This window comes from Micromys minutus, assembly GCF_963924665.1.
Source record: "Micromys minutus genome assembly, chromosome: 9".
NCBI lineage: Eukaryota > Metazoa > Chordata > Mammalia > Rodentia > Muridae > Micromys > Micromys minutus.
Window position 1 is genome coordinate 21,983,991 of NC_137978.1, and position 16,997 is coordinate 22,000,987.

General features: G+C 38.8%; 1 protein-coding gene across 3 annotated transcripts in view; it reads left to right on the forward strand.

Annotated features, from left to right (window-relative positions):
* The window catches only part of PDE4B (phosphodiesterase 4B), a gene marked incomplete at both ends in the record, with an annotated part of 442,442 nt that overhangs the window by 64,948 nt on the left and 360,497 nt on the right, over positions 1 to 16,997 (forward strand). For 2 of the 3 annotated variants that reach the window (XM_080921155.1, XM_080921156.1), the window contains one exon: positions 2,743 to 2,978. The exons of the other annotated variant lie outside the window; for it this stretch is intronic. In XM_080921155.1, coding sequence (XP_080777281.1) covers positions 2,743 to 2,978 — 236 coding nt within the window. Of the gene's footprint in view, positions 1 to 2,742; positions 2,979 to 16,997 lie in introns of those variants that run through there. 3 annotated transcript variants of the gene reach the window in all.

Genomic DNA, 16,997 nt, shown 5'->3' on the forward strand with positions numbered 1-16,997 from the left:
AGTGAAAACCGAGATTTACTTACCTAATACTGACGTATACTATAGATGGAATTTTCACAAGGGTATATATTTATAAGCTGGTGAATTGGGATTACTCCTTTTTCCTTTTGTGGTGCCAAAGGCTAAGAATTTTATGGAGACAGGAAGGTTTCCTCTTTGTTCATTAGTTGTCTCTTAAGCACAGGATACCAGTGTTTGAATCTTTAACACTCCCCACAAAGGTTGGTCTCCAGCTTGTGGTGCTCCTGGGGAACTAAAGTTCAAGGGAAGAAAGCTGGACTCTTGGAGACATTGGCCTAGAGACCCCAGCCCCTGTTTTCTCTCCATTTATTTGTAAATACTGTAAGAATGAAAATTTCAGGCTTTCAAAGAGTCTAACTGTCTTTTAAATTTTGCACTCTAGTTAACCTTGGTGAGCCTGGTTTGTCCTGGCGTAGGTAGGTTTAGCAGGGTTGTATACCTGTGAGACTGGTGGCCTACTGAAGACAGGTGCGTGGAATGCCATCAAGAAGTGATATGAGCAGCATTTCCCAGTCAGAACTTCAATGTACACTTAGGCATAATAGGGCTACAAAATTTGCCACTGTCCTTTTCTGAGAAAAAAAAATATTTCTAAAATTTTAATTTATCTTGTCAGCTTTGAAAACTAACCATGAGAAATAGCTTTAATAAGTCCCACTTGCTGTTTTATTTTTGCTAGTAGGTCACTGTGAATTATGATAACACCATATATTCTCAGTTCCCAGTTTTAAATCGTAGTATTTGGGGTAAAAGACTTGCTGCAGAATTCAGCAATAGTAGTTAGCATTACCCACATTTCCAGGTATTACCAGCCTTCTATCGTCTCAAGATACTGAAAATACTTTCAGATTCCAAGAAGCTGCACTAAGGCCTACCTAGACAAAAGCACACCTTATAATGAAGTAAACAGTACTACCAGGAGTCAGGAAACCCAAGTGGGAGATTTAGTGAGGACACCTGTCACCAGGATGGACTTAGATGAGTCTCTTCACTCCCCTGGCTCTGTTCCCTTGTTTGAGGAATCGTTGGCTAAACAAAGATCAGTCAGTATCCTCTAAAGTTCCATGACTGCATTTGTTCACAATGCACTTTGGTTTGTTATTTAGGTCTTAATGAGTTTTTCTGAAGCAGTGCTTAGAAATCAGTAGTTTAAGCTACAGTCACTTCCCCAAGGGTTACCGTGGGATCCCTTGCTCCTACACAGACAAGGCTCTGCTGGTACTTAGCCCTCTAAATGTTAGCACATTCTCAGTGTGTGACTTATTGAGGGGTTTTACAGAGCTGGAAGACCTTACACATTCGTGTAAAAATGAGTCTAGTCTTCACTGAAGCCCTACTGTGCATCTTTCAGTCACTCTTGCTAATTAATCCTAGCATACTTTTCACATTTGTGTGAGATCAACCTAGCTCCAGCTGAGCATCATTGTGAGTAGGTATTGTACAACATGCAATGATCCTCTTTATACTTCAGTGTACCTTTAAATGTACAGAAGCTGTGTACCCATGCCCAAGAAAGAACCGAAAACAAAGAAACAAGAAAAGCCACGTAGAAGACATGCCCTGACTACATGGCTCCTCACAAGCCATGTAAAAACCCACTCTCTGGTGCACACAGGCACAAACACACACACACACTTGAGTACCTCTCTGCACACACACAAACACATACACACTACCTAACCTGGGGTATGTGTTTTGCCCGGCTGTTACTTCCGTTTCAGATGAGGGGTGCTTTGGCCATCAGAAGAGGCTTTGCAAGTGGCTTCTGTGGGCAGATTGCAAACAATGAGCTTAAAGAGAACAATGAGGGTAATGTTTATTGGAATAAAAATTAGGTTTTAAATTCCTTGGGGGAGTGAACCAAAGCCAATGTTTTCCTATTCAGTGATTTTTTTTTTGTTTTTGTTTTTTTGTTTTTTAACTGATGCTGTTTGGGACCTTCTGAAGAAGAAAGGGGGAGGGGCACTTAAGCAATTCAGCTCTTTGATTCAGAAATGGAATCTGAAAAAAAACTGTTTTATTGAGGCTTTTTGGCAATCCCTGACTTAATCAGTTTTGACTGTGATGAAAACAGTAGCCTCACAAATTTAGTTCAGATCTAAACAGTGGAGGGGATTTTTCAGGGGGAGACAGCCCGGTTGTTTAAAGAATCCCTGGCCAATGGCATTCGATAGGCGGAGTTACGGCTGTGAGCATTGCTGAGCAAGATAATTCTGAATGAAGATTTTAAAAGCACATGCTGGATGGACCCTGGTTCTGCCCTTTGTGCAGACAAAAGTGACTGGGTGGCCAGGCTTTGCTTACTGTCCGAGTTAATGCAGCTTGTTTGATAAGGTTTTCTTTAAAAAAATGTAAAGGATTTATCAAAAGCCCTCATGAATATTTCATGAGTTGACATATTCAGCTGAATGGATTCAGTGAGTCTCAGTGTATAACTTGCGGACAAACCCGATCCACAAGGAGGCTGGTGACAGAGGAACCACTTTGGCGCATTTTCAGAGGCAGAGGCAGCCTGATAAAGCTCCCTGTGACAGGCTGACTTGCCATTCTCCCAGTGTGCTGCTCTTGCTCTGAAGTGCTCCAGGATTGGAACCACGGCTTCCCAAATTAGCCGGGGAAGAGTGTGTGGACCCAGCAGCCTTTTAACCTGCGGCGGTGCCTTTGCTATGTTCAGGATCGTTGCTCTGGATGGTGAAAGCTAGCGCTCGCTTTACACAAAACATGACAGCAAAAAATTCTCCCAAAGAACTTACTGCTTCCGAATCTGAGGTTTGCATAAAGACTTTCAAGGAGCAGATGCGCTTGGAACTTGAGCTTCCAAAGCTACCAGGAAACAGACCTACATCTCCCAAAATTTCTCCACGCAGTTCACCAAGGAATTCACCATGCTTTTTCAGAAAGTTGCTGGTGAATAAAAGCATCCGACAGCGGCGGCGCTTCACTGTGGCTCATACATGGTAAGAGGGGACTCAAAGGCATGCCCCGTGCTCGACATGATCTTGGGTTCTCAGTAGTGGTTTAGAAAGGTTGAAGATGGAATGTCTGAGTGTTGTTCAGGATGCATAGCACACCCCTGAGTTGAAGCGTTACAGTAGGTCAGCTAAGAATACACAAACGTTCACTGTGCTTAAGTATCTTTGTGCTACCTGCCCTCTCCGGATAAAACAAGCTTTCTGACTGTGGAGTCTCTTCGAAATGACTGCTTACAAAATGTATTTTGGAAAATAGGTAATTGAGCGAGTTTTTTAAAGTAAGATTTTGTTTCATCTCTGTTCCATGATAGATTATTTTAGCTATATATATATATATACATATATATATATACATATATATGTATATATATATGTATATATATATATAGCTATAGTATTTTATATTTATATATATATATATTTGGTACAAAATAGGTATTTTCATTTAAGTTCTAGTCTGTTTCTTAAGATAACTTATAAAAGCCTAACTAAATATGTTGCCTTGCCATGACTTATGGGACATAAGCTACAGTGAGCTTTATTCTTACCAACTTTGATCTTTACACTACTCAGGGATAGGGAAAGTACTCTCTCACTTACAAAGTTGCACCGATAATCAGTTGTATTCATGATTCTAAATTGCTTAAGTTACTTAAAAATCATGTCTGTTTTAGGTATGCCAAGTCTGGGAGTTTAGTGGCTCTGTAGAAACTGAACTGAGCTATCCACCCCTAGCATATATTTTCCACGGGCGGTAAGGACTCGAGGCCAGCCTCCTTAGAGCAGAACAGAGAAGCTCAGGCAAAGATTCCTGGCATTAAGTTACTTTGACCTGAAAAACCTGGGCCACCTCAGGTTTCTTTGAAGGATGTGTTCTTTCAAATTAAGGTGACCTTCCAAATCGATACGTGTGCCTCAGTCTTATTTAACACAGAGCATAACAATGAAAACAGGAAGTGGTTTTTTAAGGTAATCCCCACGGCGATTTGGTGCCTACACGCTAAAGTCCCAGCTAACATAATCAACCAAGGCTTCTGAATATTTGAAAATTAACATGCACTGCATTGCTTCCTGCTCACTAGAAAAATGTGCTTGCTCTGTGCACGATGTGTTGATTAGTCATAGTTACTCCTAGAAAATTGTGGCTCACTTTGATAAATAGCCAACATTCAGCCAACATACACTTTACATAGTTAAATATGATCTATTTATACTTGTGTCTGCCTGTGGTGTGGCATCCTTTCTCACAGAACTGTTTGGTCATTTTGATGAATCACATGCTGTTGTTCCAGTGCTCTCTGTTGGTTGTAGAGCACATGTCAGTACGTTTTCAAAACCTACCAATGGTGTAGAAAGAGGGTGTTCATATAAAGATATGTGCTGATTTGAAGCAGTCCTCTCTCTCATTCTTTACCTCTTCTCCAACACTTGTGGCTTTATATCTAATCTGCTGACTGGTGTAGCTAAATACAGGAAGATAAGCATGCAGGTAGTTCTCATTAAAGAAACATATGTAGAGAAATATTTAATTAATGAATAAATGCATATGTCTTACTAATTGAAGGAATATTAAATCAATATATTGATTTATAAGACGATATATTTTAGGTATATAATTTTCAAAGACAGGTGAATCTTCTTACAATCTTGGTATTTTCATTAATGTGGAATTTTTGGTTCTTGAGTATAATAATGTGACCTTTCTTCTTCTTAGAATAGATTCTTGATGTGATAGAAGCACAGAGCTATAAATACTAGTGTTTTTTTATCTTTTCAAAAATATGAAGTTTTAGAATGATTAAAGAGCCAGCTTTACTCATGCATTACACAAATTTTCTTCAAGTTGCAAAAAGAACAATTAAATGACATGTGAGGTTACTTATGCTAATAAAATGATCTTTTAGATGAGTTAAAACAAAAGTTCCCACAGTTGCCAAAAAAAGGAACAAGAAATTGGCATAATGTAATGCAATACAGGCATAAAGGATTCATTAATCATCAGACTTGTAAATGGAATGTAGGTGCAACTGTGTTTGATCTTTCCTCCCAGTTCACATTCCTCTCCTTTTCTGTTATTTAGTAAAGTTGATTCTCAACTTAGTTGCAGCTCCTGGTTAAATTCGCATTGATGTTTCTTTCTGTTACTGTATCTTTTGTGAGATGCTTAACATTTTTCAAGTTTATTGTGATGAAATAGGCAAGAAAAGTCTTTTTGGGGGGGGTAGATAGGCCTCTTTGGTATTTGAATGATTTCCTCTCAAATCTCAAGAGATCAGAGCTGTTTCATTTTCTTATCGTATGAGGAAGCTCAGCCTGCCCACCGTAGTTTTGCCTCTTTGTCATGATGAAATGTACCTAGCCTTTCCTGATTAGTGACTGGCATTTTCTAGACCACGTACTTAAGATACATACTCAAAAGTTCTAAAAAATTTATTAATACTTTACAGCAGGCAGGAGACTTCTTTCAAGAGGACTGAACTGTTTTGATTCTTGCAACAAAATTAGTTTTCACGAGAAAGCTAAGCAATGTAGAGGGTCCAGTTCACATCTTAACCTTTTGAACATTGGCCTTTATTTTTGGATTTTGTCCTTTAAAGAAATGGACATGAAACTCTGGCTTAGGAGACCTGAGAAGTGAGGTTGAGCTTAACAATAGGTTTAACACACATTTGTACACTTCTGACTTGGGAATTAATTTAAAAATAGCTGATGAAATGTAAATGTTTAATGTGTTTTCATTGTTACTCATCATGTTTCCACAAACCCAAATCTGAAAGAAATCTGAATAATTATCTTACTGCTCCCTCTAATCCATGGGCAAACCACATTGCTTTGACATATGGGGGTATCTGGCCTACTTTGAAAACTGAAGAGAAAAAACTTCCAGTAACGCCATTCAGTATACAATACTTTGCCATCTTATATTACAGATATTGAAAAACATTCCTCTGACTCAAATGATTTAATTTCTACATAGTATATATCCTGTTTTCCCCTCGCTGGCTGTTCATAAAAGTACAGTGATAATAGGTTTGGATGAGAGGATTATCAAGAGGTTCTTTGTTTTGTGTTTACTTATTCAAGATGCATAAATAAATATATATAAATTGCTTTGATAAAAAGAAAAACAATTCAGGTTCAACCCATATTTTTTCTCTTGTACTATATTTTAACTTCTTTACTATAATGTTCATATATTATCATAATTTAAGTTCCTTGTTTGCATTCTTTTCAGGGTCACATGTTAGATAAATAAAAGACTCTTAATTCTCTCTCTTCTTCTAAGTATTTCTATTCCATTATTCATTATTTGTGATTCACACCCCAAATTTTCAGTTTTTTGAATTATAATACCCCATGTGAACAACAACATTATTGCTGAATGATGTGGTGGTGGTGGTGGTGGTGGTGGTGGTGGTGTGTGTGTGTTTGTGTATGTGTATGTGTGTGTGCAAGTGCTAGGGATTTCTTCTCCGGATTTAGTTTTCCATTATTGAAAGATAGATTTCTTATTGTCTTAGTTAAGGTTTCTATCATTGTGACAAACACCATGATCCCAAAATATCATGTTCACACCATCTCAAATCTGAAAGTAATTTGAATTATCTTATTATTCAATAATGGATTTACCTTATCTTTCAATTCTAGGAACATAATCACTTAGAGAAGTTAAGAGAGGAACCTGAAGGTAGGAGCTAATACCATTGAGTAGAGCTGCCCATGGCCTGCTTCCCATGGCTTTTTAGTATGTTTTCTCATACAACTCAGGACCACTTGCCTAGGTATGATACTACCACAATGGACTGGGACCTTCCACATCTATCATTGACCAATAATATGGCCCATAGGCTTGCCCAAGGACCAGTCTAATGGGGACATTTCATTAACCGAAGTTCTTTCTTCCCAAAAGGATCTGTCAAGTTATCCAAACAACAGCTAGAATACTTATTTTATCCAATGTTTATAAAACGTGTAATTCATGTCTAATATGTAAGTATAAAAGTCATCAAAGCCAACGTTTATACTTTAATGATAAATCTGAAACAAATGGAGATTAAAAAAGAAATGTGTTTATACATATAATATAAAATACAATATGTGCCTAGGCTTTTCTAACATTCTTTCTGTACAATGCAGCTTAGCCCTTTCTCAAATTAACCCACTGAATCTGTGTAGAGTGTTTTATTCAATTTACTTGTTTCCTAGTAATATTGAAAATATTTGAGACATCTAATTTTGAATATGTTTGTTGAATGAGGAGAAATAGTCAACATGTGCCCTGATCTGGGTATTAGAAGACACAAACTCAGAAGAAAATTTCACCTTTAAAGTGCTCATGTCATAGCCAGAAAATATTCATCAATGAAAAATCAGTGGAGTGTGAAAAATGCCACAGAAGTGTACTTCTCATTGTCATGGGAATCAGTAGAAAACATGCTGCTTGTTACTGTTCATGTACGGACGGGATGCCATTAAAGTTGTGTCCTAAGAGTAAATAGGCATTTTTCTGGTAAAGAATAATCAGAAAGAGTCTTTTTCATTAGGTCATGAAAGAATAATAAGGAAACAAATAGTGAAGTGCTTCTACATGAAGGAGCATAGTAAAGCAACTGCTAATGAAACCACACCATGGTATCATTAAGGTTTTTATTGTAGTTGGGAGAGGGAAAATATCCAGAGACACCGGAAGAGTCCAGAGGAGAGGGAAAGAAAAACTGGACATGGCTAGAGCTATCTGTGAGAGAAGGGAGAAGAGCAAGAAGTTGGAGAGAGGAAGGAGGGGGAGGGGGAGGAAAAAGGGGAAAGTGGAAGAGGGAGAGGGGGAGGGGGAAGGGAAGGGGAGGGGGAGAGAGGGAGAGAATAGTGAGAATAGCAAGGGATTCCTGGGGAGGGGAAACCTGCTGTTATAAAAAGTACAAGCAGGGTATCTGGGAGGAGAGAAGCCTGGGAAAGTGAGGAGGGTCAGGGTAGAAACGTTGAAATGTGTAACTAGAACTTGGGAATAGGGACTGAGGGAGCCTGGAGGCAGGCACAGGCTTTGATACACATCTACAGGTATATGCAGTGGGGCCATATGTTGGAGCTTTTGACAGATAGGAACCAGTTTCACAAGTTCCTAAGGAATTCTGGCTTTTATCTAATCACCATAAATCCTCCCATCATCCATGTTGATCTGGGCCCAGACTCAAATTTGGATTGAGTAGGTGAACCTGCCCTTTTGATAAGAAGTGGGGTATGTTTGGACCTGACAGTACTGTTATAATTCAGGATTTTGAATGTGTTTGACATTGTTCTAAATATATTTAACTCCATAATAAGTTTATGAGTTATGCATAGAGGCTAAGTTCTTCTTGTCTGAAGTATTTGATCTGAAAAATACTCCAGATTTTTTAAAAACTGCAATATTTACATGTAAATAATGAAATATCTTGAAGATGAACTCAAGTCTAATCACAAAATTTAAGTTATCTTATACACACAACATGAAGGCTAATATACATATATATATATGTATACATATATATTAATTTTTTACATCAAACAAAGTTTCATAGTGTTCAATTTTTTTTGTTTCTGGCACCACATGTGTGCCTACATGTGTCTATCGTGCTTAAATTTTTTGAATCAGTTTGGATTTTAGATTTTTAGATTAAGAAACCTCAACATGTATTATATTTTTCTTTTCTTTTTTTTCCCTTACTTTCTTTTTTGTTTTTGTTTTTGTTTTTGTTCTTGCCAAAGAATAAGGGCCAGGGTAGAAACCATTGGCCTAAACTTACAAAGCATGCAGGTGGATGTGCTGTGAACAGACAAAACACAGGGAAGTTGTGCCTGGGCTGTGGAGGTTGTAGGCAATAATGAAATATTAGAAAAATAGAGTAAAATAGATGGGGAGGAAAGAGGGACCAAAGGAAGAAAAAACAAAGGAGAGAGAGAGAGAGAGAGAGAGAGAGAGAGAGAGAGAGAGAGACAGACAGACAGACAGACAGACAGACAGACAGACAGACAGACAGACAGAGACAGGGAGGGAGGGAGTTGGTTGACTTGGTCAATTGGAGCTACACTCGTGGTCCTCTCTGCCAGGATCAAGTCTTGGTGTTTTAGCCACCATTAGTAGGAATCATTGCCAAGCGGTGAGGCAGAGATTGTTCCATGTTGCTTTTACTTCGGAGAGGCACTTCGCAGGCAGAATAAAGAATGGGTTGAAGGGCGGGGAGATTAGTAGCAAAAGGGAAAGGGGGATGTGCACTTTAGAGATAATGGATTCTGATGATATTGGAAGCTGTATTTATGACATTTTATGGTCTCACCAATTACTGCTTATGGTAAATGGATGGAAAGTATATGAACTCTGTTTCACTTGCATTTATCACCTAAAATGGAATGTTATCCAAACCACTGGCTACACAGGCAAACATGGAGTAATCCTAGCCAAGGCGCACGTGAGGATGGCCTGTCTGGAAAACCCCATTAGTACTGTCCCAGTTCAAGAGGAGGCTATTTGTGCTATGCTTCAAGTATAACCCCCCTTCATCTTTTCAGAAACCGCCCTAGTCCAGAACTTGAATCAAATGCAAATGGAAACTTAAACCTTTAAGTCACTTACTTTAACCAGAGCAAGGATTTCGTCAGTAAGTCTAGAAATGGAGTCTTCCTCCTCTTTCACTGTCTCCAAGACTTCAGTGTATTAGACTTTTAACTACTTTCTGCAAAAGATCTTATATAGCAGTGGTAAAGTGCTCAGTGGCTACCTGTCTGCTCTCATAGTTCATGGGGAAAGCTTGAAAAAGCTACGCATTGTTTATAAGGGCTACGTCACCTTTCCACAACTGAACATGCCTCATTTTTCATCCTCTAACTGGCTGCGTCTTCCTATGCGTCACCGGCCTGTCTCTATTTAGGAGTCTCCATACTTGGATTTCTTGTGCCTTCAAGGCGAGTGCTGTGGATGTTGATGTGGTTTACTCTTATCTCCACGATATCTGGATTCCTCACAAAAAACCAACCCAGAAAGTCCTTGACTCCCCACCTGCCTTCTAAAATTGCACATTTCCCACTTCCCAGATCCTCTTTAGCTTTATTTCTCCGCTGGACACTCATCACTACTTGAGCACACATCCCAGACTGTTTCTTTGTTACATTGTTGCTTTTCCTCTCATTGTCTCCCACCCCTGCTAAGATGAGTCAGGGCAGGTCCTGCTGTTTTCTGTATTGCAGGAACTCCTAAGAATGTCTGCCTTTCTCTTTCCTTTTGTTTACATTGACCACTTTCCTTCCTTCCTTCTTGCCTCCCTCTCTCTGAGACAGATACCACTTTGAGGTATCTATGTAGTCAGAGATGACCTTGAATTTCTCTATCTCCAGCCTGTTGTATGCCTAGACCCATTTTATGCAACCCTGTGATTCAACCGAGCGCTTCTTGAATACTGGTCAAACCCCCTATAAACCCTGAAAGGTTAACTTTTCCTAGAAGAATGCAGAAGCACAACCCCTCTCTCCTGCTCTTAATAGATGGCATTTCCTCTGGCCTGGTATGAAGATGATGGGGTGTAGGAGACAGGAGTTTAGCTGATAATTTGCCTACAACCATGCTTTCTCTGCTCATTTATTGATAGATGTGGTCCCTTTTGGTCAGTAGTGCAGCTCTATTTTGCTTCCTGCTTTGTGTTCAGTGCTATGGAAGCTGCAGGTCCATTGTAGCAACTCACTGTAGGGTAAGTGTTTTTACATGGGAGCCACTAGCACTGACCAATCAATACTTATTTACCGTCTTTTTTTTTTTTTTTTTTTTTTGTGCACCAAACAGCACACTTTGTGCTTTAGCTTAGGAATGCTAGGGGTCTCAATCATTAACTGTGCAGAGGGAGGAATGGAACCATCTTTTGTAATTTTGTCATTCATGTTTATACCTTCTGTAACAAGAACTTTAATTACAAACATATTGTACTTAAGTAACATATATAGCATCCAAGCAATAGCTACAGCAGTTTGAGCTCTTTATAGGATCTACCTATGGAGGAGCCTAGAGGTTAGAGCCCATGACTTGCAGGATGATGAACAACCCTTGTCCTTTGGAAAAACCCTTAGCTGGAGTGGAACTTTGCACCTCCCCCACCCCTCTGTTTTCCTCACTTAGGGTTTAGAGATCTCTTTCATTTGTAGTAATTTATTTAGCACAGACACACCTGAATACCACCATTATATAAAAATTTAAAGTCATTTGTTGACTTTCCCAGGTACTCTTTTGAGAACATGAGTGTTTTTGCTTTGAGAGATACTGAGAAGGCTGGTTAGGCCTGTGAGAAAGGCAATGTCTGTGGCACTGGCTCAGTATAGAGCTGTGTTCAAACCTCCTTTTCCCTGCCCCTGACTCACTCCTTACATCTCAGACTTACTACTTACTACGAGTTATACATTTTGGAAACAAAGCAGGAGATGATGTGGTTTCTTGCCCATTCTATTTCGTGGAGGTCAGTGGCCCAGGTGCCATTTAGGAATTTCTTGAGATGGAGAAAGAGCAGAATCTGGTTTTGTTCTGAGCAAACAACACAGTAAACATGGGTAGGACAAGCTTCAGGAGAATCTCCACCAGATGCTATACCCTCCAAGTACTTCAACCCACCCGAACCCAGTTTAACAATTGGAATGGAGAAAAATAAAACAGATTTATGTCGCTACGATTGATAAAGGTATAGAAGCGCCCAGACAATTTGTAACATCAGGATCACGTGCATCTAATATGAGCAACAATGAAGATAGCAAAGTAGAACAGCTTTCTCAGGAGAGGCCCCAGGAGACAGAAGGTGAAATTCAATAAGTTGAAACCGTGCATGAAGAGCTCTCTACCACCCCTTACCACACTATGCCGTGTTGCTAACATTCTGACAAATTATCCTCACATTGTGACTCTAGGCTTGAAAGCTGAAGTAGTAGAACAGTCACAATAGAGGGTTAAAGGCACTGGCAGTTAAGCTCCCTGGAGATGAAGTTTTGTTTAAAGTGCTTGAAACAGTTTCTATGAGGATGTTTACAGTATTAAAATGTCTCCCCTCCCCGCCCCCTGACCCCAGAAGGTCTGAGATATTTTGCTTAGACTATTAAGCTTGTAGGATTAGTACAGCCATTATATGATGTCTCAGGCTGCAGGGGCGCTTTATCACTGCAAAGTCTTAGTCTTATTTTTTACAACAAATCTTTGCTGCATGCTACTTCAGCTAAAGTCAGAGCAGCTAGTTTAAGTGTCCCTATTTCCTCTGAAATTTTTGACGTATAGCTTTATGCTCAGGTATTTTAAGTTTTAATTTAATTTTAAGAATATATCTGTCTGTCTAACATGACAGGCATCTCTCTATTGCATTAAAGTATGTGGCAGAGTCGTAATTCGTGTATGATGTCACATAGATGTGCTTAATATCTTACTCGATCTTTAAACATGCATAAGCATGTGTATAGTCAGACTTGATTGATAAAAGAGGAAACTTTTATGCAATTTTAATTACATCTTTGAAATTAAAGTATGATTACCTCACTTAGACTCTTCGCTGTCTCTCCATGAGCACCTTCTGTGCATCTCCTCACTCGCTCTCCATTCGATAGTCACTTTAGATGAATCAGTCCATGAAAATACAACTTACTGTGTCCACTTGCTATGGCTTATGCTTGTGAGTCCAGGGCTGACCACTTTGTCTTAGCTAACAGACTGGGGCCTCACCTCTGCAACAGGCAAATTCTCCCTTTCTTGGAAGTCATTATTGCCTTTCTTCTTGTCAGGGGGTGTGGTCTGGTGACATGGCCCCTCTGCTTTAGCATGGCTATTAATGTTACAATTATTCCGGGATTGACTTGTGTAGGCTGCCATAGTCTTGAGAAGTCATGGATGTAGCTTTTCTGTCATGTCTAGGAGGTATAATTTCACAGTACATTTTTTTTTTTTTTTGCTCCTCCAGTTCAGGCAATCGTTCCAGGCCCTCTTCTAAGATGTTCCATGATCCATAGGTTCAGGAGTTGTGTTGTGGATGTATCAGGAAGGACTGGGCTCCACATGACACATGCCTGATATCTCAAACCTTGGGTGCCTGCAGGAGGACTACTGTTAGTTCCAGACCAGCCTGAGCTACATACTGAGTTCCAGGACAACTTAGGCTACAGTGTAAGGCCCTGTCTCAATAAACAAAATCAAACAAATAAGCAAATAGCATTTCCATGTATAAAACATGTGCCCATTTGAGAGCTGAAATGCACTGTTTCGTGATACCCATATCTGTTACCATTAAATCATGTTATCCATACTGTTACTATTAAATACATTGAAAAATAAAAATATAAAACGAAATAACATTTATGTAATAGCAAAATCCTAATGAATCAAACTAAATGACATTAAGATGAACTAATTATCTGAAGACCTAGAGTGAACTGCTTACAGTCCTGACACGATTTTTCATTGCTTTGATTTGCTCCATCAGTGTGCTTCACAAAACTATTTGTATCATTCGCTGGAAGACAGGGGGAGGACCGCTGTAAAGTCCTCTCATCCACTTGGCTCCAGTAAGCTTTAGATAAAAATGGGAAACCAAGACACAGGATGATGCTTGGTTGACTTCAGGATCCTGCATCTAAAAAGCCAGTATAGGGTTCTGAGTACATGTCTGGGAAGAATTCCAGTATCATCAAAACCTAATTTATCTCTAAATGTTTCCTGCCCACCCTTTCTGTTTTTCTCTAAAGTTAATATGCTTAGGCAGTTTGTCATAATATAAAGCATCCAAGAGTGCTCCTGTGGCTTATTTGTGCCACAATCACCTCAGCGCCCAGGAATCACATCACCAAGCTATTCCTGCCTTCTGAAGAGAGGTCAGAGAGGAGAGCAAAAGGACCTATGAGACTTGCTTGCAATGATCCAAGACACCCCCAGTGGGATTTTAACATTGAAACCCATAAATGCAGGTTACCTTCGTGTAAATAATGTTGGCCTTTGACCTTTCCCACAGCCTACAGATTCAGGGTAGGCTCATCTACAGCACAGCTCTTTCTCTAACATGGTCTTGTTTATCAGAGTACAAGGAGACCAGTTGCTGAACTTCAAAAAGCATAGCATTCATGTTTCAACGCCATCTCTTTCAGGACACTGGGTTTGGGACATCCTATCCCACAGAGCTTCTTTCCTCTTCCCATATCTACCTACAAAACTGAAAAAAAAACCAATTCTCTTTGCATCACATAAGGGCCCTTTGAAAAGTAAATGAATTCACATGAATAAAGCAATTAGTGTGACCTAGGGCTAGAGACAGGTTGCAAGCAGACATCATTCCCCTTGCATGTCTAGAGCCTGTGTGATTTGAAGTTCAGCTTTGTGTAACATTTACTATAATATGAATTATTTGAACATTCTGTGTTGCAGTTTCATGGAGTGAGCTTTTATTAGCAGCTTGTAGTGCATCTTAAACCCACTTTTCCTATTCCTTAGATATTACTTATTTTTATGTGGTGCTCCTTTATTGGAAAAGCCCTTATTAAGTGCTTTTATTGGAAAAGCCCATATTAAGTGATTTTATCCCAATAAAATGCTTTTTTAAATGTAAAATATTACTATGTGTTCTGAGGTATAATCACTCTCATTGTTCACACAGAGAAATGTAAATAATCTCCTAATATTACATTTCTTGTCTGTTTTTAAACTGAGACTTATCTCCACCAGTGAAAATAGACGTCAGCAAAACACTATTACTTTAGGCTGATAACATAAATGTCTTCTAAATTTTGGAAAAGCCATTTTCAAAGTACAAAAATGTCTCTGAGATGGTTTTCCAGAATCCTCAGAATTTAATCTCCTAGCGACCTGTTTATACAAAACCATTTATTCCAGGAGACAGTGAGAAAGGGCCTCGGCTTCTGAGTCAGAGGTCTAGACACGCATACTTGCGTCTGTACTCATATAAACTGTTCTTTATTTATTTATGTCTTGAGTGGAGAGAAAATAGTGAATCAACCTTTAGGAGCCGCAACTTCCTAATCAAGTTATAGACAGGACATCATTGTTATTTTCATTCTTAATGTGTTATTTACAATATTAACACGCATTATTGAGTATAAGGAGGAATATACATTTACTGGACAGAAGACAATGATGCACTCACACTAAATCTTGCCCCATGGTTGACATCAGCATGCAGCTATATGTGGGGTGTATACAAAGAATATTTGGCTAACAAACACTAGAGCCTTAGACATTGTTGCTCTATGGATTTGCCCAAATGAAGGACAGTGTGGATACAGGGACTGGAGTAAATGCTATGCTTGCATGTCAGCTACCCAGTGGCTCTTTATATTATTTTCATGCTTCCTGCAGAAAGATAATAACAAGCTTGTGTGACTAATAGATCCCGCAGTGAAAGTTGTATTTAACCTTTATCCCAATGACTTTACAACATTTAAATAGAATTGCTCTTTATTTCTTGGTCATTTTCAAGAATACTTAAGAAAGCAGAAATAAAGGTTACTGCTCTTGACAAAAACTTCCTTCTCTCATTATCTTTGATCAGGTGGGTTTTGTCTCCTACCAATTTCAAGGCAGACAAAGGTTAGAACTAAGGGTTCGATGTCAATATACTAGCATATTACTGGAAAGAGGCCATTTGGATAATCTGAAATCTTAATGATGGGAAAAAATAAAATAGACTAAAAGACAACAGCTTGGGGACTTTTCAGATTTTTGCCAAGTTTTGATTCCATATAAATTAATAAAAGCACGATTTTTAGGAGTCTATCTGGAGATTACAGATTAAATTCAGCAACCATTCCAAGTTTTACAGATCTTGAAGGTACAACTTTCATAAGTATTGTGTTTACTTGGTATTTAATGGCTTTGAGGGTTTTCATTTAAAAAACTATTTCCTTTATTTTTGAGATTATAATTATATCATTTCCCCTTTTTCTTTTCCCCCTCCAAACCCTCCCATAAAGTTCTCCCTCCCGTCTCTTAAATTCATGGCCTCCATATCTATACAAAACTAAATAGAATAAACAACCTTCCCAGTCTGTACAATGCTACTTGCACGCAGGTTTTCAGAGCTGATGGTTTGGCATTGGATAACTAACCTATATGTTCTTTGCCAAGACAGAGTGTTTCTTCCAGTCTCATTATTGCAATTACCTGTAGTTCTTGTAAGGAGAGGAGGCCTCACAGGCTTTCCTCATCCATGTTAGCATGTCAACTGTTATTATCCTGCTTTAACTTAGGCTTAGACAGTCATGCTTGTAAGACTTTATGGTTATTACTTCTGAGTATTTCTAAGAGACACAATCTCACAGCAAGCTCCCCAACCCTCTGGCTTTTACAATCTTTCCACCCCATCTTCTGCCCTATTTTCCAAACCTTGGGTGCAGGAGTTTGTTTGCAGAAAACTACAACCAATCAAAATGTAGGGTCTGTGGAGCTTTGTCCCAACAGATACATTCACAGAGGTTTTTCAGTTGTAAGGTGACTAACTCCCAAATGTCCAGTTAGAGTGTGTGTACATTTGGTGCTGGGTGCAATCATTCCAGTACAGTCTGGTGCATACCTGCTCTGCCACCTTTACTCTAGACAGGAAGAAATGAATATTAAATATTAGTGTTTGCACAGTGATCTAGTTTTTTTCAAAACATGACAGGCATTCAAAAAAAAAACCAAAAAATTTCTTCTAATAAGTTTTACGCTTTGTGTATTTTTTAAAAGTTCTCAGCTTTAGTTCTCTGCTCTGTATTTCTCAATTACTTAAAATAGATTGGTCACTTGTACATTTTATGTCATATTTTTTAAAAAAATACTTTTTGTCTTGCATGTATGTGGTGTGTGTGTTTTGATGTATGTATCTGCACTACCTGTGTGCAGGTGCTTACGAATACCCAAAGAGGATGTTGTTTCTTCTAGAACTAGCCCTGGTACTCTCTCTTTCTCTCCTTTTATTTTGTATATATGAATGCTTTCTTGTCTTTCTATCTGTATACTGTGTATGTGCCTGA